This window comes from Tribolium castaneum, chromosome 4, assembly GCF_031307605.1.
Source record: "Tribolium castaneum strain GA2 chromosome 4, icTriCast1.1, whole genome shotgun sequence".
NCBI classification, from domain to species: Eukaryota; Metazoa; Arthropoda; class Insecta; order Coleoptera; family Tenebrionidae; genus Tribolium; species Tribolium castaneum.
Window position 1 is genome coordinate 11,159,731 of NC_087397.1, and position 27,341 is coordinate 11,187,071.

General features: G+C 37.9%; 3 protein-coding genes across 3 annotated transcripts in view; 1 reads left to right on the plus strand and 2 right to left on the minus strand.

The window, feature by feature from the left end:
* The window catches only part of Su(var)3-3 (Suppressor of variegation 3-3), a 106,371-nt gene that overhangs the window by 11,130 nt on the left and 67,900 nt on the right, over positions 1-27,341 (plus strand). The gene's annotated exons all lie outside the window — the stretch shown is intronic.
* Positions 550-4,207, minus strand: LOC660918 (trypsin-1). The gene is made up of 6 exons (XM_015982957.2): positions 4,088-4,207; positions 3,906-4,033; positions 3,627-3,856; positions 3,345-3,578; positions 3,090-3,294; positions 550-788 (listed from the first exon to the last, which is right to left on the minus strand). Exons 1-6 carry the CDS (start codon positions 4,161-4,163, stop codon positions 618-620), a joined length of 1,044 nt encoding a protein of 347 aa, XP_015838443.2. The 5' UTR covers positions 4,164-4,207; the 3' UTR covers positions 550-617.
* Positions 22,914-27,255, minus strand: Tollo (tollo). Its single transcript, XM_008202675.3, has one exon. It carries the CDS (start codon positions 27,141-27,143, stop codon positions 23,394-23,396), a length of 3,750 nt encoding a protein of 1,249 aa, XP_008200897.1. The 5' UTR covers positions 27,144-27,255; the 3' UTR covers positions 22,914-23,393.

The following is a 27,341-nucleotide window of genomic DNA, read 5'->3' on the forward strand; positions in this document are numbered from 1 at the left end:
GTTCTAGCAAACGGCCACTTGTGTAATATCGGGAGCAGTGTGGACTTTTAGTAAACTAGTTTGTTCCACGACTAAATAACTTATTATTTCAACTATACTAATTAAATGGAGATCCGAAACGGAAATAGTAAACCGACGTCTTTTAGCCGTCTCCATCTGGAAAGATGATATTGATAAGAGGTTTCATTAGGATGTATCTCGTGTAATTATTATAACTTCGTGTCAAAAATCATCAAGTTTTGATGACATAATTATAAGACCGTTGCAGTGTCAGTTTTAATTCTATTTTTTGTTTTTGAGAAACTCGCCAGTTTCCGAAGAAAATCGTATTAAATGTTTTTTCTCGTATAGTTATACACAAATTGTCCATGACTAAATTAGAATGTTGATGTGAACTAGGTAATAATTTTAATGATACTTTAATAAAAGTTTAATGATGGTGCGTCTATGGTAATAATCGTGCTTCACCAGAATTCTAGCAATTAGTTTACAACATCATAAAACTTGTCCTGTGTGTTCGGTAATGGCTATAAATTCAGAACTGTGGTGTAAAGAATTTAGTTGATTTATTCAGTCCACTTTTCACAAATAAATATTATATAAATAGTATCGCTTGATTACGAATTATTCAGCTGTGTTATGGTGCTGTCGATCCATGCCCTATAAAATGGCACGCTTACGTAGACTCCATAGACACTCGGTTGCCCGCAACTTTTCCCCCAAATGACCAAGCCAGCAATGTTGCCTTTCCCAGTGTTGGGACATGTGAGAGGTGCTCCTCCGTCGTACTAAATTTAACTATTAGGCCCGGTTGCTCAGTTCGAGCTTAATCTTTTGCTTACGTAAACTCGGTTTAAATTTAAACTAAGTTTAAACCGTAGTTGTGTTGCTCAGTGGAAAGTTTAGCTAAGCCGCGCTGAACTTATGTTGGTACAATGTGTTCAAAAATGGTTGTTCATCAAGTCGACTATAGAATTTGAACACAATGTGCCGTTTAATTTTAACTGTGAATATTGTCAAAGTTACAGAACCTTCAAAATAATGCAAATAGGCTACAATAACTACAATAACAATTAGCACGGAATATTATACACAAGTCAAGCCAAACCCTACCTTGGAAACAACTTTGCCAAAAAATGGAAAAAAATTGAGTAATAAGGTCTTAAAAAAGTTGACAGAGATGTCAGTACTCCGAAACTACAATAGTTATTTGGACGAAGCGGCACAATTACAATAACAAATAATCATTTTTGAACACATTGTAGTACTGTACGCTTGCGCACTCAAGTATGAGGTTGCTTGGCGAGATTTTGTTTTGGTAAAGTTAGCTTAAAATGGAATAATATTATTATTTATCAATATTTTGGTATATTGTAGGAATAATATCGCTATAATAAGAATCTTAAGATTAAAAATGTATCTCAATATAATTATCAATTAATTACTAAAATGGCTTTCCTTTCTTTCTTGGAACTCTTTCATACGTGGCATTTTCAAATTATGCTTCCTTCAGAAAAAGTGCAATTTATCGTTTTCAGGCTTGTCTTTCAAAACACTGCAATAAACTGATCTGCACAGTCTATTTGTTGCTTGTGTGTATTTGAAGATTTGGGCGTCCTGACTTTTGAAGCATACAAATGTTATACAGGGAGTTCAAAAACTGGCGCACCAACTTAGTGGTATGTTGTTGAGAAGCATGTGTAGATCACAAAAAAAATCTTGAAAAAATTCCTATAGTCATATTTAAAAAAATCTGGAGCTACAAACTTATTTTAACTTTTTCAGTTTTCATTATTTTTTAATGTTTTTATGTTTCACACTAAGTAATCGTTTCCTAACACAACGATGAGTAATTATTTTTAAATGTTCTTACTTTAGCAGTTTTTTCAATTTAAAAAAAAAATAAAATTCATAAAAAATCACAGTTTATAGATATGCCAACACTGGGAATTATTTCCTAGGAAACCGTTTCAAAAATAATTTATTTTTATTGTTGCTCAAATTCTATTGCGATTACGACTGTTAGACAACATTGCCACATATTATTTATTTACAATTCGTTATTTATCAATAACTTTAGTACAAATAATTTTTTTACTATTTTTACCTTTATATGTAAGCAATTCTCTACCACACTCCATTGAGTTGGTGCACCGGTTATTGAGCACCCGGTATAAATATTTTAACTGTTTAAAAATCTGTGCTATAATTAAAATCACATAATATTTACATAGTGTCAATAAATCCAACATCATTCTTTCCCTGACTGTTGGATTTTGATGCAGCAATTAAAAAAATAAGGTCTAATAGGTATACTGAATTAAGAATAAGTAAATTATTATCAAAATACTTTTTTTTGTTTTTTTAATATAATAACTTACATATTGTTGCCACGGTCCTCTACTCATTACTGTTATTGCTCAAGTTTATTTGTTTTTCACAAGTTTAACTCAAACTGAACTGAAATTTATTTAAAAGAGCTGTTTTTGTGCATCATCAGCAAATTTACTATCGAATTCTGTAATTTATTAGTTCTTTATCACAAATCTTCATTAAAAACAATTTTTTTCCACATTTGTGAAAGTAAGTATTATATGGGCTAGATGGCAGTCTGTTTTTTCTAACATTATTGCTCTGTATATTTTATGATTTTTTTAATTGTCGCTTATTTTTTGTAATGTAACATCCTCTCTACAGGTGTCTGCTGTTGCATTAAATTTTAGTGCAGTTTGGGTCTATGCTCCATTTTTTTCATCGAACGTAACCAAGTATCTTTTTTAGAATCCTGTGTTAGTTTATAATTTTGAACAAAATTGACCAAGTTTTTTTCTTTGCCCTTAAAATTGCTACTTCGGTATCTTTTATTCATCTGTTAATGATTTAAATGAAATTATAAAGTGGTTAATATTAAAAATGTTAAGCGATAAACCAATGCTTAAGCGCCCAACATCGACCGCTAAGCCTTTGCTTAGTCGATATTTCGTAACTGAGCAACACTCGGTGCCGTTTAAACTTAGTTTATAGTTAAACTCGGTTTAAGCTCGAACTGAGCAACAGGGTCTTAGAGAAGGAAATTTTATTCATCTTACCGTGCACGCATCCTTCATTGATTCGCCTCCCGCGCAAATTTCTCCTCCGGTCATATCCAGATACGTGTCAACTGTTGGCAAAACTGGCAATAATCCTGCGCGACAAGTGGCAATATCAACAGGTGATAGGTTGACTTGTTTCATGGGATTAGTTGGATGGTCTTGGACGCCAAAATTTGTTTCGCCCCATCCAGCCACAACACATCTGTCAATAAAACGATTAAGAAATGATGCAGTTTTGCTTAATATATGTACGTTTGACCGGTGTATGATGCGCCAGCTGTCGGAAGACAAGCAGAGTTGATATTGTTTTGACTTAGAGAAAATGGGGAAGACACTCTGACTATTGCAATGTCGTTGATCAAATGCTGGGGGTCGTAATTTGGATGAACTCTTATCGCGGAAGCTGTTCGAGTCTGAACATTGGGCGACGTTAAATCACTGGGATTGTGCACACCCATACTTATAATAACATTCGCGGGATTATTTCTAGAAAAGTGGCAAAATATTTGTGTGAGTGTTTGGTACTGAACTCACTGGTCTCCGTAGACTTTGTGTGCTGCTGTAAGAACGTGGTAATTGTCGATTAGAACACCACTGCCCGCATATTGTGGATGGGTGGAATTTCGTAGGTAAGCTTGCCATGGGTGACCGCCTGGAGTTGCTTGCCCATCGGCTGTTGAGACAGGAGAAACGAACCTTTCGCCACATCGGCTCGATGGCCCTTGAGTGTAACATGGGATTGTTCCACTCGGGCAAAGTTCTCCCTAGTTGAACGAGTCAAATTTGCAATTTGACGCAATGTTAACAACTTACGGGTGTAACAATCCGGGGATCGATCCCTGGAGTTGTTGGGGTACCACCGTTGTTGCAAAATCCCGGAGGTACGCACACGTAGGAGTCACCGTCAGGTGTGGTTCCTCCTGTTTGTGCTTTGATTGTAGCTTAAAAATTTGGATTGTTAGTGTTGGAAGTTTGTTTGGTGTTTAGATACGAACTGATGGCTAGGCTTATGAAAAAGATGATGTGTTGGTAGGATCGCATTTTTCTGTTTTGTGTGTTACCGTTCGTCATTACTAAGATTTATAAGTGAATGCTGTGAATTTCCCACCAGATAAAGGTTCTTGTATGACATTGAAATTCGTATCAAAGTGAATTACCGTACGGGAAGTTTGTAATAAAACTATTTTTGAACCTTGTTTCTGGTCGTTATCAAAATTAAATACGTAATTTGCCATTTTTCGATTGTACTTACCGGAAATTCGTCCTATTTAAATTCGTTCAGTGGTGAAGGGCGTAGTTTCAAGGGTGGATGAGTTTTTAAAAAAACAATTATCTCTAGATTAAACAGTTCAGTTAGTGTAACATGTTTAGCTATTTGTCGGCTTTTTACATTTTATGATTCATATTTCGTAGTCACTGTTAATCTCCCGTTTTGCTTAATATAAAGGAACAACTTCTCGGATCCTTTGACAGGTGAGTTGAGTACATTAACATTTAAATAAGCGGTTTTTATCGCGATAATTCTTTTCACTTGGATATACCGAACTAGTCATTAGCGCTCGCAGATTAATTACGGGAAAACTTGTCATACGATTTGATAAGCGCTCTAATAGATAATTACCACGACTGGTTGTTATTTGTTTTATTATAATTAACAAGCTATAATGGCTATGTGTAATAAGCCATCAGCCATCAATGAAGAACGCGGCTCAACGAGATAACGCATGAGAGCACTTAGTGTCTAAATTATGCCATTATCGTGTTACACTTTTTTTCATCGAAATTTTCCAATTCACACCATAAGTTTAGAAGCTCAGACGCACAGGAAAGCCGTTCTGAAAAAATGTAAAGCTCATCGGGGTTTGAGGTACGACTTTGTCGGTTAACAATGTATTTTTCCGCGGTGTAATCTGCTTCGTCAATATAACCGGGCAGCTACACGATTTGGGCGGCCCGTGGAAATATTTACAATCTTGCGATTGCTATAATCAAACTGGCTTGTTTATAAGAGAGAGAGAGTGATTAATGGTGAGGAATAGTTTCCTGATTTATTCGCCCGGTTAGCAGACGATTTGGTGCTATCTTTTTCTTATCAGTGATGTATTTAAATAATTAATTAAACGAAGCCGAATTAATTGTACGACTAAAAAGCTATTTCCTATGATCTATGATTCCGTGGTGTTCGGTCTGTATTTATTTAAATTAAATCAACAGGTTTTGGTTCCACCTACCTAATTTTGCCAGACGAGACGACTGTTATTACCTCATCGTAAAAGAGGCGTATATTTTCTTTTGTCAAACACAAATGCTACGTAAAGGTGATTTAGACAATTTGGTGTATCTTGTTAAATCGAGATACGAGAGTGAAAGTGGGAACATGGCATTTGGATTCATATTGTTTGCATGCTGAACATAACTTCTTTTGAAAGTGTTTATATACCCAAATAGGTTCGCGACTTGCTATCTATAAATAGGCGCTGTTAATCTAAATTGAAGCCGAAGTTTCTCATTTACAGACTTGTATATCTCGTATTGTTACAATGAAAAACACCTGTTGAGTACGTTGGCTTAATAACATTTCTAGGGATTGTTATTAATATCGCTTTGTTTCGCATGCTGTTGCATAAATTTTTCCTGCTTGAAACAGATCTTATTGCATAACATGCGGGGGTTGTGTTTAATTCTAATTATTCAATCACGCTTTTTGCGATTTTGGTGGAGTCGTAGTGATCAGTTGCGAATCCTTCGTCGTGTCCATGTGAATATCTACGATCTTCTTCGAGCGCAAGCCGTCCAACTCGTTGATCGTGGATCTGTTCGTTTGGTTTCCAGATGAATGGTGAGATGAACGATTGGTTTTTATATCGGATGCACGGCTACAGTTTTGACATAACCGAGTTCGCTCGGAGCTGATTTCATCGCCGGAATTTTTTTCAAGTCGGCACATTATATCTTGTGTGTGTGTTTCTTCTCGCAAGAGCAGCGAACGCTATTATCCCCAAGTACTACACGGTTCTTCTGGGCTGTGATTATGGCGGTCAGATTGTCTGCTGACCCCGAAGAATGCAGGCCCACTTAACAACGCAAATCACCGCGTTCCGTCATAATTTACAAATGGTTCATGTTTCAACAATGTATGAGGGAATTGTCTTCCACTAACCGGCGAATTTAATAATAAATTAATCTTCTCAGAACTCGTTTTATTTATTTTGTGGGTATATGTCTTCTATTAGATAAAAACTCGGGCTGAGTGCCATCGACAATCTTTTTATGCATATTTCAACACTTTATAAGGCAAATGGTCAGCACTACTATAATTTCTACTGTATTTCCAAGTATATCTTATCGACTGGTTCTGGTTAATTGCCTCGGCCACGATACGATGCTGTCATAATCTGTTTCTGTGGTAAAGCGAACAGTTGCCTCCAGCATTAGCGGTATAATTATTTTGATTTTTATTCCCAAATTGCAAAAATAAAACACTTCTTTCCAATAACTTATGTGATGGCCCAACGTTTAACGACATTGAAAGCTTTATATAACCATGACAGGCTTGTCTCAGACTGATAAGTTATTTCTGAAATGTTGTCTATAAGTATTTTGCAACACATACTGCACTACTTTCAAATGTCAAGCGTGCTGCTGGGGTAAAACCACTATCGATGAATAAGCACTAAAGACAAAGGAACTCAGTTTTTGAATAATTTTGAGAATTTCCAAAAGCCTTCCAATTTTTTGTTATATTACGTTGCGAAGTTAATTATATTGTTATTTGTTATTGTTCAAGTCAGTAGCCGTGTTATGCGCTACTTGGGTATGTCGTACTTGAAAAAATATTTAAAAGGCTTGTCATAAGTTTGAATTGTAGTTCTGCTGCATTTTATCATTATTTGTCAGTGCTAACCTTGATCTGAATTACATCTAATAATAGAACAGCGCCAACAATCAGAGAAAGCTCATAATTAATAATGTCCTTTACTATTGATACCACTGGAATCGAATTAGCCGTCACTGTATGAATATTGATTTAATGGTTTTACCTCTCGCAATACTTATTTAATTACGCTGCAGCTATGTTATAGAAATGCTGACTTACACAATCATCGTGACTTACCCGGAGAACAAAACACAAATGTTTGATTTTAATTATTCTGAAATTCTCATTGTTTCATTGTAAAGCGTTTGCAGTTAAATTAATTTTAAAACCAAGAACCAATTATCATTGGATCGGAAATTAATCCAACATGATTTAGTTTTTTCGTGCGAAGTTTATGCGCTTGTCATTTTACATTTAAACTAGATAATTTATGACTGTGGTTTATATGGTAATACAATTTCCGAATGTTAAATAAACTTTGCACATCATTAGAATTGATTGAGTTAAGCAATAATGAATGATAACTTCCACAATTAGGCTAAGGTAACCTTTAACGATTGTTGAATGATTAATTTAATCTCTGTTTGCACAATAAATTAAAGAAATAAAATTTAGATTTTTGTGTTGGATCGGATGTTCGTTTTAAGTAGACGTTCCAGCAATTACCCCACGAAATTAACATCATGTATTCGAATCTTGTTGATTCCGTTTCTGAGAATTTTTATAATCTTCACGCACTTTAACAATTTGTAGTTGTCTCTTTGTGGTAATTTATCATGTTCTGGGATCTATTCTTAGGAATTGAGATATCAAATGAGACATTTACTTAACCACATTGGGTTAGTCACATAAAAAAATCGTCATAACTTGAATTAAGACGGCTGTATTAGAGGCGAGCTTTAGCTTTGCAATTTCACAGTAATTGGAATGATCTTGTTCAATTTTATGGTTATTTGGCATTGTTCTATCCAATTAACTTTAACGCAACATTTACATTTAACTGTAGACACTTTTCAGCTATCGCGAATAGGTACTGTAATCGTTGTTCGATAATCTTTCAGGGCATTCTTCAGTTTATGAAAATCACATTTTGTCCGAAGTTTTTTTATTTCTCTTATAATTACATTATTAAGTCGTTAATGCACACATGCCAGTCTCCACGCTTGATGAGTGGCACCCGTAGCTTGTATGACAAGAATGTTTGATAATTATAATAACGCGATCTCTTCCGTCACTCCATTTGTTAGACGTTGAAGAGCTTGAGTTCACCAAAATTTCAACGCTGGCGTCTCAAATAACCAAGGAAACTAGGCTGTAGCTTTATACGAAAATATATGTTCTTGGCTGTTGGAGATTGCCACAAGAAGCTAGTATATAGTGACGTGATCTGGGATCAAGTACAGCGTGGGCTCGCGACATCCGCCCGCCAAGATTGCTGATAATCTGGACAGCGACCTCTTAGAGCTAAGTCCTCAACTTAATCATCATCAAATTCAGCAAATGCATTTCTGGTGCAATTTATTCGCTTCAAATTGTGTTTTTGTGAAAGCTGGACTTCTTTCTTTACTTTCGCCGAATAAGAAATTAAAATCACTAATTAAAAACACTATACAGGCTGCTCAAAAACTGGCGAACCAACTCAGTGGTTCGTTATTGAGAAGCAAGTGCAGATTACGGAAAAAATGTTGAAAAAATTTCTAAAGTCATATTTTAAAAAAATTGGAGGTACAAACTTATTGTGTTAACTTCTTCAGTTTTCATTATTTTTTAATATTTTCACACTAAGTAATCGTTCTCTAACAAAACGATGAATAATTATTTTTAAATTTTCTAACAGACTTTAGTAGTTTTTTTGAATTAAAAAAAAAGAAATAAAATTTATCAAAAAAAATCACATTGTGTATACTTTCGGTTCACTTTCATAAAAACCATTGTGGTGGAATTGACTAACCTGTTACCATGACAACTCATGTAAAAGTTAATGCCACGAGTACCCAATTTCCACCACAATGGTTTTTATGAAAGTGAACCGAATGTAGTTGATTTTTTTTTATAATTAACTATCTAAGAGCTCTCAGGTTGGCATTATCATAAATAGTTTTTTTTTTGAATTAAGGTTGGTGTAGTTTTTTATCTGGCAAATTCAATTTCCAAATTTTTCAAGTTGTCTCTAATTTAAAACACGTACAACAACACATTTAGTTATTTTAGACCACCTTTACACTAACGAATTAACAATTAACACTAACGTCCAATTTTCAAAAATGTTAAATGTGGTGTTTAAAATGTTAAATACAGAATACAGCCAGTTTCAAAAGTGGTTGGACATAAACTTTTGGGGTGATATAGTCTGGTCTTTATTAGAATTTTGACACTGACAGTTGATTATACAGACTGATCCAGAAATACTGAGTCTGTTGGCAACACATTTGAAAGTGCTTGTAATTTGTAACATTGCAACCGAATTCGATTTTTCTTGACAATTATTTGACGTACAACCCCACAAGAATGTTAAATTGTTGTTAACTGGAAACGCATTCCATTAGTATCTTTAAAAGTTTAAGTCTTGTGTTGCCAAAAGACTCAGTATTTCTGGATCAGTCTATAAAAAATGAACTATAGATGTGCCAACACTGGGAATTATTTTCTAGGAAACCTATTGCGGTCACGACTGTTGGACAATGTTGCCACATATCATTTATCCAAAATTCGTTATTTATTAATAACTTTAATAAAAAGACTTTTTCTAACTATCTTTACCTTTGTATGTAAGCAGTTTTTGGGCACCCTGTAGAACAAAGCCCTAACGAGTGTTTCTGTTCGACGTTGTGCAATTTTTGTGAAGGGGTTCGCTCTTTATGGCTAGTATTGATGTTGGTTTAGCGAATTCGAATAGAAGCGCGATTTGTTTACGACGCCGTTCTTGTGGCTATTTATTTGCTCGGCCTGAAATTAGTGGCACTTTGTTGCCAGTCCGGTGTCGTAAGATGTGCAAGTTATTCCAGTGGAATTCACTTTACAGAGGCGGTTATTCGCTGTGCAGATTTAAATTCGCTTAATAGCTCTAGTTTATAATCGCCCGGCTCCAACTTTGTACGACTTCTTTATTCATCGTTTACTGAGGAATAATTGAACTTTGTCTAATAATAACTTTTAATCTGATAATGCGAGGCTTCTACGTGAAATACTAGACATTTACGACCTTTTGTTTTTAGTTTGCATGCAATTAAAAAGGCGAACTTTTGAAAGAGGCAATTTATTTTAATGCAACATTGAGATGTAACGTTTCTGTATTTGTAGCGACTGGAAATGAAGGGAGCTAAACGTTTTTCTGAATGTTAACATTTTAATTAAATCGACATACTTTAATGGTTTTCAATGTAACTCCGTGATCGAGGAATTTATAATTCTGACATATTTCCGAGAAAGTAATAATAAAAAGAGTCGGGAACGTATTGTAGCGCGTTCTTTAGTAGCAATCAAGCAAGACGTCTCTACTGTTGAACATTGAGCACAGATTCTGGCCAAACGTAGATTCCTATTTACTGACTGCCATAATTATGATTTTTGAGGGTAGCTCAATCGTTTATATACTCCTTTTCCAATAAATTATACAACTTATGGGAGGTGAAAGGTCAGCGACATCAAATTTTATTCTTACGATCTTTTAAGTTTACTACTTTCGGTACTTGGAATTTTATCATAAATGAATAAAAGATATAGCGCTGAGTTGGAGTAATTATTGCTAACGATTTGTTGATAGTATATCTTCCTGTGAGCAGGAATATGGAGAGATTTTGCCAGAGATTGGTAAATAATTTCGATCATTCACCTGCCATTTAGTGTTACCAATTTGAGTAACAAGCCAAAGAGATGTATAACAATGGAGCGCGGTCCTGAATCTGTTTCATCGGTTGCTCACGTCTCTTACGACTTCTTAAACAATATAATCTTCTTGTCTGTCGTTCAGAACTGCCGAAAGCGTCTGGAGCCTATGTTTATGTATTTGTATGTTTGAGTGTATGATAATTTCGAGTGTCTGGGTTATATTTATGCATTGTTCCGCAGCGTACGTGCCTATTTTTATTTATTTGTCGAATTTACAACATCTGTTACATGACCAAATCGGCGTAATAATTTTCAGCGCTCGACAGGTTTTCTTCTCAATTATTGACCTCCGAGACGATTCTTATTCTCGATCTCGGCACAAAAACATTTTCGCATTTTCAAGTTGGATTTTTTCCTTGATAAAATTTGAATTATTCACGTTATTTCGCTAATAAGTGGGTTTTGTGTGGAAGATGTAAAGTGGGATAAAATACGATTTTGTTGGTGCTGTACATTATTGCATTAATTAGGCATTCTTCACTGCCGGGTATAGACATTAATAGACATAATCTGAATACTTTCATCTGCGATGCGAAACGGTTCATTATCATCGGGTCTATAGCATTCATTAATTTAATTACGATCACAGAATTATTTAATGAAATTCGTGTTAGTTTTGTTGGGTTATCTAGTACAGCATACCTACTTAATTAGAGTGCAGTAAACCTTGCAGAGTTGGTATTATAGAACTTAAACTGTTTGTCTGAAACGAAATAAAGGCACGATCTATATTTCAGCTTTACTGACCCATATTCGAGAAAATTGTAACTGTTTATTTCACCTGGATGGAGTTTATAGTTGAGCATGAAGCATACTGCAGCAACATGTTGTGTGCATGACGCTTAGAAATTGCATGACCTCCGTATCACTCGAATTCCAACATCACGCATAAATCAATCCGTCGTCATTTATCATATCATGGTGGAACCCCTGTTGGGGCGTTAGTCCGCATATAAAAATCTTTTGATTCATAGAAGTTCAGAATTATTTCCGGCATATTGTCCTTTGACCCGGTATCTTGCAACCGATCTTTTAATTTTCAGTAGAAAGTTAAAGATAATTTGCTTTCGGCGCAAGCTCTTTTTTTCCTTTTTCGTCGTTCCGTTTCAAGCTCGACTTGAATGCTGTCCAGTAAAATAAAACAAAATTTTTATTGGGCGTTTAATTCGACCATTGTTCTAGAAATTTTTCCAGTTATTTGTTATTCATGTGTTAAATTGTTAGCGTTTTCAAGATAAACTAACCTTCTTTCGCGTGCATAATGTCTGCATTGTATGGAGGCTCTAATATCTCTGGAAGGAATTTTTGTTAAAGCGGGGTGGACGGACAATTACTGTTATTTGTGACCTACATGTTTAAGTACATGTCTATGAGTCCGTTGTTTCGTTGCCATTTGCGGGTCACCTGGGCCATGTATTGTTACACAAACATTAAAATGTATCATTTTACAATCAAAACTGAGTCCTCGCCTGTGAATACGGAATCTAGGCATTGATTATACGCACGACTGAACGCGCTTTTCTTTTATATTTCTCTCTTTTTCCCTCTCTTTGATCCGTTTCATATAAACGGCCACTTTTTGCACGCCTCTTGGTAATACCTTCTTACATAGGTCGAAGGGGACTCCAACAGGTGTCGACGAAACGCCATCATTTTATCTACCCTTGTATCGCTAGCGTTGTTTGTACTAATGTATTGATTCACATTGCTGTGGGGTGGTTTTTCGTTTTAGAGAAAGTGTTACAAGACTGACCTTTGCAGAATGTCATCAAGTTCTTAGATAAAAGTCACTCGCGTGTTCGTGATGGTGTCAATATATACGAGAACGTGATAGGTAACCGGATTTAACTCGGGGGAAGGCTCTAAATTTGGAAAGAACTTTCGGATGATTTTCACTTTTTGGTCTCTGTATGGCAACAAGATAAAAACCGTCCAACTGTGATGTGGACATGTAATGTAGAAATTGCAACAATGATTGTTTCCGACACGACTTGTATTATCAGCAACGAATGATTCATATGTCGAAACGTTTTTCTTTTAGTGTGCAAGTCAATAATATTCTGGCTGATGATCAATCACTAATTAATGTTTCACCTATGGCGAAAGTGTTGTTTGAATTCACAGCCAATTAAATAAAAAGGAAATAACTTGGTTTGACGTTTGTGTTTTGTGCGCACAGTGAACGTTGCTTTTGCGACAGGTTTGATCCATTACAAAGATTAGAAGCAAATATCACGATGCTAGGAACACTTTCTCTCCTCAGACAATCGGAGATCGTGTTCTAACGTGTACACCATTTGTCGAAAAGTGCAGTCTAGCTAGTTGTCCACAGCTGGTGAACGTCAACTGAACTGTTATAAATTATAACACGAAAGGTCGTTTCCCTGAAGTAATTTATATTGCGTTCTGCACTGTTATTACCGTAAACACTTAATGATCGATAGCAGTTCTCATAAGTTTCGATTAAATGTGGACGTAGGTATTAGTTTTGCGTTGCATTGCAGCCTCAGAGCTAAGTGATTTTTCTATTTTCTATCAGGTTTAGAACAGTAAGGGAATTCGCGGCTATAACTCATGATGCGTTGAATATTTGAGCGTTTTACGTGAATTTAGCGTTATAGCAGTTAGCATACGGATGTGTTGAGAGCACTGGGCGGGCGAGCTCGTGATCGCTCACGTATAATTATCAGAGAAACTTAAAACAAACAAGTGCCTGGTTGACTTGCTGACCCTCCTCAGAGCAGCCAAATATCGGCCCAGTGTGGTAACGACGTAGGGTTTGCAACCAATAATTTGCGACGATTTCGTGATTCTGTAAAACGGTCGGGGTTGCTCTAATTTATGTTAAACATATGTTCGTGCACAGCGACAAATCCGAAACTTTTCTAAATTCAATTATGTTAAATAAAACTTGTGCAATGTGCAAATATGGATATATGTATGAACATACATCGGGTCGTGATGCAGCAACTGCAAATATAGAAATTCATATCCCGCAATATTCTGCACGCGAGGAACAGATAAGCAGTGGATGTGCTTTTGCCCTAACTATATGTTAGTGGGAACCGAGCGAGCTTGTATTGCAGTGGTTATAATGTCTGATTATAAAGTTCATACATCAGATAGGACCTGCTTTATTTCAGAGCTTATTGACAAAGGTCGAGCTACCTTTGAACTCGTTGATGATAATCGGAGTTTTTCAAATTTTGGTGTTGATTTTTTTCTGATTGGATCGTGGCTCGTGGTCAGAATGTCGTTTGATGGAAAAATGTCGATGAAAAATTGTGAATATAATGGTTTCGTGGCGTTCCCGGTCTCTAGTTGCAGTCGACCAGCTGGTGTGTCCTGGGATGCGTTGCGGACGTAATCCGGAAAAGTCGCGTTTCTGCAGGTCCGCTGGTTGTAGCTCTGTGTGAGAACCTGCTCGGCACAATGTGCATGAGGATCGTGCTTCAGCAGATATACTGGTCAATGCCGGTGGTAAGCGCTCACTCGTTACAAGCTAATAGTGTAAAAAAAGCCCACTACATTGTTATGTTATGGGGAATCCGGAGCCGATACTTCCCCCGATAGGCTCTTCCTTGATCTATGGACGCGACCGGTGCTGATAACGCCCGAGAGATGCCTGGTCTTCCTATAGGTCACAGACGTGATCTGAGAGCTTTAAGCTAAATTGTTTGAAAAGGGGCGCTTTTATTATTTTACTTCTTTTTGTTTCAGGTGAGCCGCAAAGACTTCTTTGGTATGACAGTGTCTTGTCCTTTCGCGTGTTACTAAATTATAGTTTGTGTGTGAAAAGTATGTTGGTTAGAACAGATGACTGTAATAATCTTCAGACGCGTTTGTCATAACTTAGAAATGTGGAAAAACGTGACCACCACGAGACTGCACATTTTATAAATATTTTGCTTCTTCGGATCAATGAATTCGATTTGACTAAAGCGTATGTTGTAAATTCTTAGGATTTATACTATTGTCATCCATTAATTCCACAGTCGAAGGCATTTAACGGAATATTCCATGCGGAATGATGGTGAAAACAATAGTAAGCGGGTACTGGAACATGGAACTCATATCGCTAGCCAATATTATAATTGCAAAAAACAGCCACAATCTGGAATATTGCAAGCCGAGCCACCATATTTACATAAGCCATGCTAAACTATGACGCTGATAGTATTGTATAGAAATCAGAATAAATCGTAACCACGAACCTTACCATTTTGGTTTTTGCGACCTGGAGTCGTTCTAATGTTCCAGGAACTTTGTAAATGGCTATAACTTGTTTCATAAATTGATTAATGCATCAGTCCTGCCTCTCGGCAGCTGATCAGGGCGATCGACGATTCCACCATTTCCGATGAATAGCTTGGTAATTGTATTGTACGGACATGTTAATTTGACCTTAGTTCGTTAAGATGCTGACGGTGCGTAATTTGTTGGCCATCACTCGACATCACGCAACGTACACATTGATCCGTTTCATCGTGCACCAGGAGTTGCCCTCTGAATGCGAAGAAACCTAACCAACAACATTATCATCGTCATGCATTTGCAATCAGAAATTTATTGTCCACGAGATTCCCGGAAGATGCACTTCTTGCATTCTTCGAATTGGACTTTGCTTAAATTTCACTGCCATAAATTGTGCCTTCATACTTACTGAAACCAGTAATGTGAAGCGTTTATCTAATTACAGCAAGTGGTTTTGTATTTACATTTGAGATATTTATAACCCGCATAGTGTTTAATTAATCCCATTGTTGGAGCATAAATCTCGATACAGTATTTAGCTCTTGCGTTATTAAGAGATTGCACTGTTCAATTAAAAATTGTTCATGCTTTACAGGATCATGTCTATCACACTGATCCTTGTTTCAGACTCGGCATTTGATATCGTAATAATCTCGTCATGCCTTGTAACTATCAAACTGTTTTTAAGAGCGTCTTGAGTTATTTATTTTGACACTAATTTTCTTAACGCAGTTTTCATCAGTTTCGTGTTTGTGATTAAATTTTATAACACATAATTTGGTGTTATAAGAACATCCGCAGGTGCATACATATTTAATTAACAGTGTCAACTTCCGTTTGCATCAATTTTTTCAAAGTGTTTGTAGTATTTGAATAGAATCACTTCCTTAAATTTATTATGTGCTCGGTTAGAACAACAAGGGTATTTTAGAATTCATTAAGAAAATTCATAATTACTGGTGTGTTTCAAAAAATGAAATATTAAATTTCGGTGAATTTAAATTACAAATTGCTCAAATGCCCACGAAAATAATAGTTTATTTGTAACTAAAGTATAATTAATATGAATTAGGAACACTTAAAATGTTAAATTATGTGATAATTTGATTCTCACGAATTTATTAAAATGATGATAACCGTTAAAATATTTGCGGAAAAACAAATATTTGAGGATGGAGTGCAGTTTTGTTTACTTCATGTTTTCCGGGTGATTCTGCACTCTTGGAACATTTGTGTTTGGTTTTGTTATCAGTACTCAAATATTCATGACTGATGTTACTCAGCGCATATTTCTCCTTTTACGGTACAGATCTGTGAAAAAGATTAATTGATACGGAAGTTATTTTACCTTTGCATTAGAGATGCAGCCAAATCGTTTTATTATGCATGTTTTAATTGCACTCGGCTTGCCCCGGGAAATTGGTTTCGGGCACAATTTTTTCGGGTTACAACATCGAAAGGCATAATTACTGCATTGTTTATCACGAGGGTCGTACCAGATTTCCGAGGTACATTTATCATTTACATTAATAATGGTATTCATTGTTCTAATTATTACGCTTCATGAAGTAGGAGAGACGGTGTTAATTAGTCATTGCATACAAGATTTGCTCGCGAGACAAAAACTGTATTGTTGAGTTATGTTGCAAAACTCAGAAATATTAAAGAGTAATTTAAAATGTAATTAAATTGTTGTTACGAGTCTTTGCAGGTTTCGTACTTTTTGTTGCTGGTCCATTTGTGCAAATTCCATTGTCAGAAAGATTAAACGATGCTATCATTTATTCAACATATTAACACATAATTGTGATCCCGCCGTTTAAAGGTGGGTAGATAAGGCCTGATTTATTGCTTTCATTGAAATGTGTTGTTATTCAGACCAATAACACCACTCACGAGCTGCATTTAGCAGCAATGAGGCTCTCGCCGTTTTAGTGAAACGTCAGTTTGCTTTTATTATTTTGTTATTATTGTGGATATCACGGTTTGTGTGGTGTTTTTTTTACTTTTGTCTTCTAGGATTGTTCCTTGCTAGCTTTCAAATTTTATGGCATGGGCGGGTTCAAGTAAAAATTTCCAATATTGAAAGTGTCAATTGTTTTTAGCATTCCTGAAAACGATATTTATGGTCGATTCGAGGGCGAGAAAGAATTGTAGCATCGAAATTCCTCGTTGGCTACTAAGGTGGAAAAGAAACATCGAGTGGGGAATGCAGCGAAAGCACCGGTCTGATGCATAGCAGGACGGATAGTATAGCGCTTTCATGCGACCGCGTTCAAAAGTAAAAACTTGTAAAACGAAATGGACAAGGAGAAGAATGATCGTGGTGCTCTCTGCACGGCTGCTGCTGCTTCTCGGTGCTGAGTTTAAGTCGGCGCACGAACAACTTTTTCCCCACATATTTGAAACCGGGTCTTTATAAAGTCGACTTGGGTTTGCTTAACGACTATTGGAAAAAAGTTTGGCCAAGCTAACTGTTTCTTTGTTATATCGCTGCTTACATAATCGGGAGATGCGTTTGGCTTATTCCAAACGGTCGATCGCACAAGATTTAAATGTCATGAATATGTTGTGTTGTTCCACTCTCACTGGAACGAAACGGCACGAAAGAAAAAACGGTAAATAATATGTTGCTTTTTTCCTCGCCAAAGAAGCGATTCATTCTTTATTAACTATATTGGGTGCCATCTCGTGCGAAGACTCTTCACGTTAAATTGCAATAGATTTATAATCATTGTAATGGCCGGCTCCTAATTAACTCGGCGTTTTAAAGATAGGTTGCTCAAAAATTTTAATTCAAATTAACTTCAACAACTACTCAAGAGTTTTTACATGGCAGCTGGACCAGTGCCATTCTATTTTGCACGTCTTTGCCGAACTGGTTCTGAAGTCTGTTCACAATTTGAAAAATTCGTTTATATCGGAATTATGGGCTGTATTAACTCAACAAATTGTCCGTCTGGTGTATTTCAAATTTTTTAGGAATCCGAGACTGATTGGAGATGCTAATCGCGGCTCTCCGTTCGATCTCACTATTGGCCTGTTTATTTCATTACGAGATCTCTCGGTTAGATAGGTTTTTAATTGTCGTCGCATCTGTGGTGTTGAGAATAAAACAAGCGGCGATTTGCATCTAGCACGCGTGAGATTTGCAGCACTATAGCTCGTTTGCAGTAAACCGATACTAAAGGTGTTATAATTCGCGCCCTGCTCCATTTTATGATTGTCACTCAAAACGTGTATGTTTTCCGTTGAAAAAGTGCAGATTCATGACCGGTCGCTTCTTTGCATGTTGTCCCCGCGATTGAAATTCTTCTCGTTTTTAACGCTCGGGCCGTAATGGGATTTCGATCGAGATGGGTGTTCTGTGTCGTCTGTCCCGGCTTAGTTTGTCAGCTTAGCTCACAAGTATGCAAACTCGCCGAGAAACGAATTCGCCGAGAGATTTATTAACCTGATTTGCTCGTCGTTCACCGACTTCTTCTTCGGTGCAAATCCTTTTACCACAGCAGCGCATTGTTGTTCGGGCTTCACTGCACCTAAATGTTCATAATGTTCGGGGATTAAAAATCGTACCGTCATCTGTGAGGTGATTTTGTTGCTTGTTTTTGAATGTCGTACAGGCGTGAATGTTAAATGGGTACCGAAATTCTTGCAAAGCTCAATTTCGAGGGCTTAAAAGTCGTGCCAACCAACTGCCGCGCGATGTCGATGGGTGAATGGAGCGTATCGGATGGTCAGAGCGAGCTTTAATTGTTAGCTGTCGTGGTTGACGGGTGCATTGTTAGTCTATCATGGGGATGGATGCCACAGGTGGAGCCAGAAATAGAATTAACCACAAAACATGTTTGTATATTGGAAAAATTGTTTGTCTTGGGCGGATATGAAAAACTAAATTCCCGATTTATTAAATGTTGTCGCTCACAATGTGCTTAATTTGTCAATAGTTTGCGCGAGTGTTTCATTGCACGTCGATTCCTTTTTCAGTAAGCCTTCATGTCATTGGATCATAGAAGGATAGGTAGTGTATTCATGCATGCTCGGAGTCAGAGTGCTTTTCTGCACAAAGCTTACTAACGACTTACTTGTTCGGCAACAACGTCGCTAATATGTACCTTCTGATTGCATCTGAACGGGCAAGTCGGTGAAATCGTTCATTTATATCTTGTACATAGTTGGTTTTAATGACCGCTCACTAAAAGCAAAGATATTCCGTTATTAGGCTCGCTTATAGACAACATAGTAACGTTGTTTAATTGAGAGGGACGAAAAAGTCGCATACAATAATTTGAACTTTTAACGATCACGGCTTACAGGTGTTGAATAGCGATGGTAATATGTGTAGATAACGCAAGACAGGCAACGCATTGGTCCATAATCCACGCATTTTATGTTGAAAATCCGACAAGCTGTCGGTTTATGACTGTCTTGTCATTTACGGCGGTGAAGTTTATTTACGATAGGCCCGCAATCATATAAACGCTGCGATGCATATGCAGGAATCAGAAATTTTTGACGCACCAGGGGATACGGTAGTTATCGGCCTGCTTCTCGAAAAAGTTCGGTATTAAGACGTGAATGACTTTGAGTCGCCTGTCACCGGTGTGAAACTGCTGGTGAGAAAGCCATCGCAAAGGTGTGATGTCGTTTTAGACACAATGTTGTTTACTAGTGCCCAGGAATTATGAAATACAGTTAGTCGGTGCCTTGTAAGGTTTACCAACATTTGTAGGTATATAGTTGTATTAAAGTAACTATGCAGAATGATGAACGCTACGTTTCCTGTTTAGATAATCTACACAAAAACTTAAACGATGTTGAAAGCGTTTGCTTCTCGCTCGAGATGATTTTTTCGACATCCGGTCAGATATACCCTTTTGAATTGTTCTGCTTGGTATTTGCTTCGAGGAGTCATTATTTGATGTCGATCAACACACCACAACTAACCCACCTTCTGGCAGTACACACTATTTCACTGAATTTTTCAAATAGTAGGTGCACGAAAATTGTTTGAAACAGAACAGAATTTAGATACCGTTGCTTTAGCACATAATCTGCTTCCTCTTCCTGCTTAAGCTGAGATTAGCGATGTGGACTCTAATTTTAAAGCGTCACACTTATATCCGGACTGTCTCGTATGTTAAAGGTGGTATTATCGCAAATACGACATTCTCAAGTTTGTTGTTTTTGAGCAAATAGTCAGAATGAGCAAAACCCACTAAAATTATGTATCTGATTGAATATTATTATCATAAAGAGTATAGGTAGGTATTCATTTACATACAAGCAGACATTTGCGTTCATCTGAAATTTAATTCCATTTTTTGCAACGGTTAATTATATGTAATGAAACGACTAGTACTTGAATATTGCTTTAGTGGATTTAAAATTAAACATTTTACGAATATTAGCTCAAGGTTTTTCCTATGGTGCAAAATGTCATTGAATAATAGCCAAAATGCCTAATTCATGACTAACTTAAGCCGGATAGAGGTGTGAAAGTAACTTTTTGTGTATCAAGATTTGAATGTGCAAATAATCATCGTATGGCATTAGCAATGTGAAGAATAACAAAGGAATGGGCGTTGGCGTAAAAAATTTACAGACAGCTTATCGCAGATGATTTAAGAGTTACACATCCCCTGTCTTTCAAACAAACTTTCGCTTTGGAGGCGGAAGAGGAACAACGCATAACGCCCGATTAGAAACGAAAAGAATCAATTGAACGGTTAATTAGACATTCCGGAGCAAAAACATTGCACAGCCAACAATGACTAGTACTTTCACAGACTCGTTATCTATTACAATTAAATTACTATTCACGTTGGCACTGTGTTCTTTAATCGGAAAAGTAGCTATGTGATCGGCGTTTAATTAAATTTTTGCTTTTTGAATTCATAGATAGACAAGAAAATTATTCATTTTAGCGGTTCTTGAAATGAATTAATGTGAAAAATAGTTTGCTTTTGGGCATGGTTGAGAATTAATTTAGTTGTACGCGCCTTGAACTAGAAACAACATTAAATTTGCATTTTTATACGAAGTGAATTTGTTAGAAGAGCATCTTATTAATTATGCTTCACACTTTATCTACGTTTACACCGTGCAACGTCAGTTTATGAGACAAGTTGACGGTAAATCATCTCGGTGTGAGAGTAATTTTTATGTAAATCCTCGGAAATACCACTTTATATACATCCAGTATTAAAAATTTGCAATGTCAAGCTACAATGTTCCGGAAATGTTCGTGTCATGAAAGTTAATTAATCAATTAAGTTAACCTCGTTGGAGCAATAACTTCATTCCTGCTCAAAGGAATAAAGTTAATTAATTTTAGGGACGTTGCCTTTCACTTTTTTCTTTATAATATCATTTTAATTTTTACGCATAATGAGCACATGTACAAAATAAGAAGCCAAATCGAAAGCAAGGTGTCGCAAGAGACCTTTGTAATTTTATTTACTTTTTAGTAGAACTTTTTTCTTGACTGGATTCTGTTCGAGTGCCACGAGTTAATGAAGCATTCACCGCAATTAAACCACAAGTACGGGCACTCCGATGATGGTACTTGACATAAAACTATTTTTGTTTGTTTTATAAACGTCAATGAAGGCACCTTGAAGCTCTATCTAAAGTGTTTTAATTATTATTTTGACCAATACTTACCTGTTACTTTTCATGTAATAGCAGATGCTGTTAATTATTGATTTCTCAACTAATAAAATGGGTCTCGAGCAGCTTTTGTTACGTAATTTCAGCTAGAGTATTATTTTTGTAGCTGTGTGGTAATTTTTAAAAACTGTTATTTCAGCGTCTCATGTTCTTAAATTATTTTAGAGAATTTTATGTAACAGAGGTCAGAAGCGTGATAGATGCTGATGGTAATGAATTTTTGTAAGAAATCACTAACATTTGTTTGCGTAAATTTTGCAAAGTTTAATGACTCCACTCATTGAATTTTATATTAATTTCTACGTACTGAAAAAAATAAGTTTGTTTAATTTTCAACACTCGTGACACGGCATCCCCGACTTGAACTATTGTCACTAAGGAACATTTTTAATTTTTATTTAATTTATATGCGAAGACGCTTCATTAAATCATGAATTATTGTTAACGATTAGAATTTTTATTGGTCGCTTGTTATTACCATATTTATTAACAAATTTTTTTCGGTTGTCTATCTCTACTATCGTGAAATCTTCTGTGTCCCATAAATGTAAACTGTAGTTCGTTTATAACACCATAAAGTGTAAACGGATGTTTTCTTCTAGGACTTGTACGAGGAGATGCGCTGTTAACGTCATGCATGGATGTCAGAAACGAAAACAGTTATTTGTATTTTATTGTTAGATTATTCATGATTATTGGTTGTGACAGAGAAAGAAGAGGGAGCATACACTTAATTTATGTTTGTTCAGCAAGCGCATATTTTTTGATTTTTATTACACATTTTGTAAGAGTGTAATTATTATAATGCTTGTTGCAAATGATTTTGGAATTTACGTAATTAACGATAATAAACTTGGCCCGAGTAATAACTTTTCAAATTTCTCGTTATTGGTTTAAAAGTGTAGAAATGCGTGATTATTTCGACTGAAATGTGTGAACCAACAGCTAATAACAATTGAGTCGCAAAGCATAATTATCGTAGTGAGAATTGTACAAGGTTGTTAAGCATTTTGTTATTCATGTGGGACTTGGCCCGTGAATTTGTTAATGTTGTTAATAAGCATTTTTTTGGCAATTTATTCTATGCTCAGACGAGTTAGAGTTAAGTGAATAGAAATGAAACGAACGAATAAAAAGAATCAGTGTTCAGATTTTATTATTTCTTATATTCACAGTAAAAAAGGCATTATATGTTACTTTATAAATAGAATTTACCTACGGTACGGTCTTTAAAAAATATGAAATTGCATTATAAAAGATTGTACAAAAGGCAGAGTTGGCAAGTAATTTGAGAAGACGTAGACAACTTACAACAATAAATATCGAATATAAAAAATATATAAATATTTACAGTTTTACATACAGTTTTGAACATACTTAGCTATACAAGTCCTTATATACAGCAACAAGTGTTATACTCCGGGTCGGAGTGTCCGGGGTCCATACACTCACTCATTCATCAATTCTCCCGTGGCTTTTTGGTCAGTCCGGCCGTCGCAGCCTCGCACACACACACCCCCGGCATTTGACTATCACATCCGGCACTCACATTGCACTCACAGTCTGTATTACGTAGTATCACAATTGGTTGACATTAATTAGGATCACTGTCATATGTGGATGGCCACTGTTCGGGTGGCGCCGCCTCCAGCACCGCCGCTCCCAGGGGGGTTGGGTGCTTGGGCCCGTGTGCTGTGCCGGTGCACGTGGTGGTGCACGTGAGGCCCCCTCACGGAGCCCCTAAGTCGCTGGTTGTTAGGCACGTCGGGCAAAGCGAATTTGAGCTTCTCCCAAAAGAGTTTGTCGCCCCATTGCAAGTATACGTTAGTCTTGAGATAGAGCCGAATGTCGGGGTCCAGGTCCTTCTGGGGCACTTCCCCGAGGAGCACCACGATGAGGCGGCGCCGGCGGTCGCGCAACACTTGGTGGTGTGCCGATTTGAACTCGAAACGGCACCATTCGGACTTGATGAAGTTTTCGGACAGGATCATGATGGTGCGCTTGGAGGACTCGACCGCTTGCACGATGGTGTCGGCGAGGAAGGCCCCCACCGGGAAGTCGCGGTAGTGGAGGCACAGTTTGTAGTTGGGCTCGAGGGCGGGCGCCAACACTTCGGCGACCCACGCCTCGTCCTTTGAACTGTAACTAACGAAAGCGTCGAATAATTTGTCTCTGTCGTCGCGGTCCAGGTCGGATGACCTCTGGAAGAGGCGAACACCGAATTTAGAATGCAGCCAAACGCGCACTTCTTGGCGGAAGATGAACAACAGGAGGATCACGATGATCAAAAACGCGAAAACGGCGAGAGTTATCACTAGGAGCGGCAAATAATCTTGGATTATTTGGCGTTGGATTATGGTTTTCGTCGCTGTCAGATTACCGTTGACACTGTTATCGATGTTCGGCAGGCCCGTGCACGACGTACCGTTCTCTTGGTTTACGTAAAACCCGGTTTCGGGATTATCCGAATAAACGTCCTCACTGTAATAGTCGATTTCGGTTGTGTTGAAAACACAACGAACCATCGCGCTGTCCGAAACCGCGTCACCTCGCACCATCCACTCGCGAAGTTTTTCCGTAAATTCGCATTCGCAAGACCAGGGGTTGTAGGCCAGAGTCACCTCGATCATGGTGGTTGGTAATTGCCATACGTCGTACAAATGCAACCTGTTGTGGTCCAACCGAACAATACGCAGCTGTCGAAGTCCAACGAAAGTTGTATTGTTAATATGCGTGATACGGTTTTGCTGAAGGAAAATCTCTCGGAGACTTTCCAAGCCCTCGAATTCATAGCCGTGCAGTTCGGCGATCCTGTTCTCGTCTAAATGAAGTATTTCCAAGTCTTTGAGGCCGTTGAAAGTGCGGTTTTGGATGACTTCGATGTTGGAATTATTTACGAATAAAATCTTGAGCTTTTTTCGGCCGATGAATGCGTGGCTGTTCAATGAACGTAAATCGTTTCCGTCGAGATAAAGTTGCGTCGCATACATCGGAATTTGCTCGGGTAATTTGGAAACGTACCCGGCTGAGGAACAATCGACGACGTTAGCTGACCAGGATTGATCGTGGTAGCAGGTACAATTCGTCGGACATGTCATTTCACAATCACACGCGTCAAAATCACAGCAGTGACACAATGCAAAACAGTGCGTTTCATACGTACAAAGGAACTGAAAAGGAGCTGCCTCTACAAGAGGAACATAGGTGCGGCCCCGATTATACAATAATTGGCAGTAAATGCTCTCCAAGTCCACTAATTTCGGTTGATTTCGGTTACGGTTTCCGACGTTGACTTTTTGTAGCCATTCCATCGTGCAGTCGCATTGATACGGGTTGCCGCCGATGTAAAATTCCGGCAGTGGTTTGTCCGGAGGCACCGACGAAATCCTGAGGGCATTCGGGTCCAAACTTGTAATTTTATTCCCGAATAAATCGACACGAGTCAAGTTCGGCTTTTTGAAAAACGTGTAAGACTGTACTTTTGAAATTAAATTGTCGTTGAGAAACAGTACTTCTACGCTGTTGGGAATTGCACTTCCGGTGATTTCGGTCAGCTTGTTGGCGCTGGCGTCGAATGTGCTTAGAGAGAGACTTGACTCGATTTCGAAAAAATTGCCCAACTCTTCGATTTGATTGGAGTGGATATCGAGCCATTGTAGGCCGGTTGGTATTAGGGCATAGTCGAACCATTTCAGTTGATTGTCCGAAATATTGAGCCAAACTAAACTCGGTAATTTGGCGAACAATTCCTGAATGTCGGTTAAATAATTGCCGTCCAAACGAATCGCTTGCAAATTGACGTTTGCGTCGAATGCACCTGCCGCAACTTTTTGGATTTTATTGCGGGAAAGGTTCAGGATTTTCAGCGCTGTCATTTTATCGAAAACTCCTTTCGATATGTTGCCGATGTTATTTTCGGTCAATCGCAGACCGTACATTTGATTCATGTCACGAAAAGTTTCGTTCGTTATAACGTCGATGTGATTCTCTCCTAGATCTAACGTTTTCAGCATGGGTACGCTGTATAACACTTCAGGCACTTGCACTAATTTGTTACCGTTAAGGTGGAGGTCTTGTAAACTGGAACAGTTCTTCAGTGCTTCTTGGTGTATCCATGATATTCTGTTATTATCTAATGACAGTAGCGATAACACGTAAAGTCCATTGAACGTATCACTTTCAATTTTAGTTATCTTATTGTTGGAGATAATTAATGTGTGCAGGTTGTAGAGAGCTGAAAAGGTATTTTCAGGTATGTTCTCGATAAAATTATCATTCAAGCGAAGGATTTGGAGACTATACAAGTCACGAAATACTGATTGTTCCAGTTTCGTTATTCTGTTATGGGAAATGTCTAAAACGACAAGGCGTACTAGGCCTGCAAAAGTAGCTGCGTTTATCCAATCAGCTGTGAGTTCGTTATGAGATAAATCCAGTACGAGTAATTGGGTTAACTCACTAAAAAGTCCAGGTGCTAGGACATTTATTGAATTATTTTGTAAATACATTTCTCTGATATCTTTCGTGTCGGAAAATAGTTCAGGTGGTAGGCTGACTAATCGGTTGTCGGCTAATTTGAGGACGTTGAGTGCTACGAGTCCTTCGAGTGCACGATCTGCCAAATGTGTGAGTCCGTTTCCTTGAAGGTAAAGTTTCTGAAGACGTGACAGCGCGGAAAATTGACTGGATGGAAGCCTGTCTATGTTGTTACGTGATAGATCGAGAAGACGCAAGTTGGAGCCGCAGCTTTCCGACGGGTTGTGGGCAAACCGAAAACTCGACACTTCGCGTAACCGATTCCGAGTCAAATTGAGCACTTCCAACGCATACAAGGGGCACAGCACACCGTCCGGTAAACTCCACATGTTGTTTTCACCGAGATCCAGCCGTTCTAGTAGACGCAGCTCGTCCGTGAACGCGTTCGGCGACACTTCGAGGGTCATGGCTGACCAATCCGTGTTATGAGTCCGTACTGTGAGGTTCCGGAGTTCTTTCAGTCCCCGGAAGGCTCCATCGGAGAGATTTCCGATCTTGCAGTACTCGATGGAAAGCTCCCGGAGTTCGACTAGCGGCTTAAAGCTGCCGGCGCTTAACGAGCTTTGAAAAAACAAGGCGTCGCTGCATTCAAGCCGCAATCTGACGGTGTGCTGGGGCTGGATGACACTGAAGTTGGTGTTTTCCAGTTCACTGTTGATTGTTTGCAAGCGACAGACGAGTGCGACGTCGTCTTCGGTGCCGCTGTCCACCACCACCCACTTGCACTCGTCTGGGGCCTGGTAGCGCAGCGCCTTGCTCAGCGACGCCGAGAGCACGCCGAAGACGGCGCCGAATAACACCGCACACACCACTGTGGTGCCCATAGTTTAAATGACTAAAAACTACACCATTGTATGCGGACGTAACGATGTCTTCTTGCATACCGTGTCCGTCTCGACCGGTGCTCTGAGCTTGACTGCGGTCCCTCACACAAGGCCACTTATTCCTCACCTCTCCGCCGGTCTTTGCTACTTCTCCCCGCTCTTTACTAATACCGAAGCAAGAATAGACAGACTCGGAGG